General features: G+C 50.5%; 1 protein-coding gene across 1 annotated transcript in view; it reads left to right on the forward strand.

Moving 5' to 3' along the window:
* Nucleotides 1-4,488, forward strand: part of CCDC114 (coiled-coil domain containing 114) — a 23,148-nt gene that overhangs the window by 9,866 nt on the left and 8,794 nt on the right. Inside the window, exon 8 of the mRNA XM_011946471.1 lies at nt 4,159-4,226. Within this exon, the coding sequence (XP_011801861.1) occupies nt 4,159-4,226 (68 nt within the window). The remainder of the gene's footprint in view (nt 1-4,158; nt 4,227-4,488) is intronic.

Consider the following 4,488-nt stretch of genomic DNA (forward strand, 5'->3'; position numbering starts at 1 on the left):
GGTTAATTTTGTATTTTTAGTAGAGACAGGATTTCTCCATGTTGGTCAGGCTGGTCTTGAACTCCTGACCTCAGGTGATCCACCCGCCTCAGCCTCCCAGAGTTCTGGGATTACAGGCGTGAGTCACCGCACCCGGCCGGTTTCTCTGATCTTCCTTCATGATTAGAAAGATCTGGTGTCTGCACTTTGGGGAATGTCACAGCAGTGATAGTGTGTCCTTCCTGTGCAGGATCTCAGGAGGCACCTGATGTCAGCTTGTCCCGTGACTAGTGATGTTGTCTTTGGTCACTTGGCTAGCCAGGTTTTTGCAATGGAGAGTTTTCCCTTTCGTAGTGAATATGTGGTCCGTGGGGAGATTCTCTGAGAGTGTGTAAATATCTTGTCCCCTGACACACCTTCACTCCATCATTTTGTTACGGGATCTTTAGGGCATCACTTTTCTGGCTGGAAACCTCCTCGGCCAGTGGTGCCTTTGCCCGAGTTCTTGTCCTGCGTCCAGGAAGAAGGAGGAAGGCAGACAAGTGGAGAGGAGCAAGATGAAGAGGAGCTTTATGGAGTGTTAAGACAGCTCAGAGGAGACCTGCAGGGGGCAGCTCCTCTGTAGGCAGGTGGTCTGGTCCAGTGTTCAGCTATCAGCCGTGAGGAGGCCCTGGAGAGGGTGGTTTCTCTCCGCAGGCAGGTTGTTCAGATGTCTGCAGGCCTCTGAAGCTCTCAGCAGAGAGGGTAGCTCCATGGGCGGCCATGGGCAGGCCTGGAGGAGACGCTGCAGGTTGCAGTACTGGCAACCTGGTCCCCAGCTGTCAGGCCCTCCCTGGCCTAAAGGAGGGATCTTACCGGGGACCTGCCCTCTTCTGCCCAGGAATGTGTCTGCCTCCTGCTGCCATTCATGGCACTGGGCTGGACCCCAACCCCTCTCTGAGATCAGAGTGGGTGCAAGAGAGGAGAGAAGCCAAGCAGCAGGAGCAGACACCCCTGAGCCTGCAGGGATCGGGGGTGCTTTCCTGGGCCCCTGAGGGTGCAGGCTGCAGAGAACTTCAGAGATGCCTAGGTCCTGTGGTTGGGAGGGTGGCCGCAGTGGCACTCTGGGAGCTCCCACCCTGCCAACTCGGAAGGGGCAGGACCCTCGCTTGTCCCTGGCTGCTGCCTGCTCCCTGGAGTGGGAGGCCCGGGTCTGTAGCTGCAGGTTGGGTGGCTGCAACTGCCCCCAGGAGGGCAGACCCTGCCTGCTCCTGACCCCCTGCAGGAGCACAGAGAGGCTCAGATCCACAGCAGCAGTTTGGGCAGCTGTCACCCCACCCAGGAGGGCGGGGATCCTGCCTGCTCCGTGGAGCAGAAGGCCTGGGTCTGCAACTGTGGTTCGGATGGCTGCAGCTGCATCCGGGGAGCTCCCACCCCAGCTTAGAAGGGGCAGGGCTCCCACCGGCTGCATAGAGTGTGCAGCCCCAGCCAGCAGCTACTGCCATCAATTTTAGCATCCATGAATGATTCTTCCCTGAACGGTTATTACTGTAATGGCTGCGAAAGGATGATTTAAAAAAACTCTATCATTTCTCCCACATTTATAAGATGGCATTTTCCTTAAGGAAACACTTCTCAGCCAGGTGCGGTGGCTCATGCCTGTAATTCCAGCACTTTTGGAGGCTGAGGCAGGCAGATCACCTGAAGTCAGGAGTTTGAGACCAGTCTGGCTAACATGGTGAAACCCCATTTCTACTAAAAATACCAAAAATTAGCTGGGCGTGGTGGCGTACACCTGTAATCCCAGCTACTTGGGAGGCTGAGGCAGGAGAATCACTTGAACCAGGGAGCCGGAGGTTGCAGCGAGCCAAGATTGCGCCACTGCACTCCAGCTTGGGCAATAAGAGTGGATGTCATCTCAAAAAAAAAAAAAAAAAAAAAAAAAAGGAAAAACTTCTGTTTCTCCTTGTCAGTGAGCATGAGTGCATTCTGACTTTATAGATGATAATCCGTAACTGCCATTCGTTGTAATGTTCAAATTGCCGCAGGTTTGGTTGGGGGTGCCCCTTCAAGCTGGCTTCTGTGGCCTTTGGACACACCGCATCACTTTTCGGGAGAACTTCCTCACTTTCTGGCACAGGAAGACAGCCTAGGTGATCTGGACCTCGTTCTGCCCCATCCCTGGGGTTGGCCATTGTTCTGAGGAGTCCTGATTCTTTCTAGGGAAGAGTAGGTGTTGAGGCACTAAGAGACTTCGTTACTACTTGGGTGTCATTGCTTTGAGGCCCTTTCTCTGGAGAGAGCTAGGAAGCACACATATTTTATATGTTTTAAAATTATATTTATTTTTTGTAGAGATGGGGTCTTACTATGTTGTCCAGGCTGCTCCCAAACTCTTGGGCTCAAGTGATTCTCCTGCCTTGGCCTCACAAAGTGTTGGGATTACAGGCATGAGCCACTGCGCCTGGCTGACATATTTTACAATAGTGAGTTCACGTTGATACCTCTCATTCCATTCCAGTACCACCAGGTTTCTCCTGAGCATTCCTCATTTCATCTTTCTTTTTTGAGACGGAGTCTCGCTCTTGTTGCCCAGGCTAGAGTGCAATGGCACGATCTTGGCTCACTGTAACCTCCGCCTACTGAGTTCAAGCGAGTCTCCTGCCTCAGCCTCCCGAGTAGCTGGGATTACAGGCATGCGCCACCACGCCTGGCTGAGTTTTTGGATTTTTAGTAGAGATGGGGTTTCTCCATGTTGTTGAGGCTGGTCTCGAACTCCCAGCCTCAGGTGATCCGCCTGCCTTGGCCTCCCAAAGTGCTGGGATTACACGCGTGAGCCACTGCGCCTGGCCTCTTCATTTCATCTTTCTAGCTCTCTTCTCCCACAGCGGGAACCCCAGTTCCCAACCACATCAACATACTTACTCATTTGCTGAGTCATATGATACATACATAAGAATTACAGAATTGCCGCAGCCATACCACCACCCCCAAACCTGATAAATAAGGTTCAGGATTTGTTTGCAGTTTGTTTTGTCCTCTGAGAATATGAGTATTTATATATCTTTTCTTTTTGTCTTTTTTTTTTTTTTTTTGAGATGGAGTCTCTTTCTGTCGTCCAGGCTGGAGGGCAGTGGCCATGATCTTGGCTTACTGCAGCCTCTGTCTCCCGGGTTCAAGTGATTCTCCTGCCTGAGCCTCCCAAGGAGCTGGGATTACAGGCGTGCATAACCACACCCAGCTAATTTTTGTATTTTTAGTAGAGATGGAGTTTCACCATGTTGCCCATGCTGGTCTTAAACTGACCTCAGGTGATCCGCCTGCCTCAGCCTCCCAAAGTGCTGGGGTTACAGGCATGAGCGTCGGCCTATCTTTTCAAATTATTCTATTCAGAAGTTATTTGGATTAGTTCCTTTTATTTTGACCTTCTGTGTGGTTATTAGTATAATAATAATAATTATTATTATTTTTTGAGTTGGAGTTTCGCTCTTGTTGCCCAGGCTGGAGTGCAATGGCGTGATCTCGGCTCACTGCAACCTCCGCCTCCACAGTTCAAGCGATTCTCCTGCCTCAGCCTCCCGAGAAGCTGGGATTACAGGCATGCGCCACCACGCCCGGTTAATTTTGTATTTTTAATAGAGATGGAGTTTCTCTATGTTGGCCAGGCTGGTCTCGAACTCCCGACCTCAGGTGATCTGCCCGCCTCGTCCTCCCAAAGTGCTGGGATTATGGGCGTGTGTCACCGCGCCTGGCCCTGTTAGTATTTTTAAATACAGTTAAGTTCATTTGCTTCCATTTGCATTCACTTTTAGTTTTCTCTCCTCTCTTTATTGATTTAATTTCCTTTATGAATATGTAAAACATTAACAAGGTTCTCAAATCAAAACTATTCTAAAAGGTCTTCTAGAGAAATGTCATTTCCTGTCCATCTCCCCTACCTCATTTCCACCCAGCCCCCGTAGGTTACTAAATATTTTCTTAGTTTGTGGTTATCTACAGAAAGAGCCTTTTGATCCAGCTTATCAGTTTGTCTCATAGCTCTTTAAAATCCCTTTCATGGGCAGTCACTAATGAGGAGGGTCCATATTTGGAAGGTTCAGGAGCTTTACTCCTTATTGGAGAAGCATGGGGCCAAAAGGAAAGACTTGGAGCAATGAGGTTGTAAGAAGTGGCACTGATTTTCTTCTCCTCCCCCAACAGGAGATCCACCGCCTGCGGCACCTGGTCAGCACCCTTATCCTCTCCTCCACCGCTGCCTACGCCGTCAGGTGGGGACTGCGGGTATCCCGGGGTTGTGGGACCCAGATGACTCAGGACATACCTTTCCATAAGGCAGTGGTGGGAAGGTTCAGGGCTCATGAAACAGATGTCAGAAGCTATTTTTTCCCCCATAATATCCCCCTTTTCTCTCTCTCCCACCAGTTCCCCACCTCCACTCTCAAGGTCCTGTTTTGTTTTTTTTTTTTTGAGACAGAGTCTGGCTCTGTCACCCAGGCTATAGTGCAGTGGTATGATCTCGGCTCACTGCAA

This window comes from Colobus angolensis, unplaced genomic scaffold (genome assembly GCF_000951035.1).
Source record: "Colobus angolensis palliatus isolate OR3802 unplaced genomic scaffold, Cang.pa_1.0 Scaffold25, whole genome shotgun sequence".
Lineage (NCBI taxonomy): Eukaryota > Metazoa > Chordata > Mammalia > Primates > Cercopithecidae > Colobus > Colobus angolensis.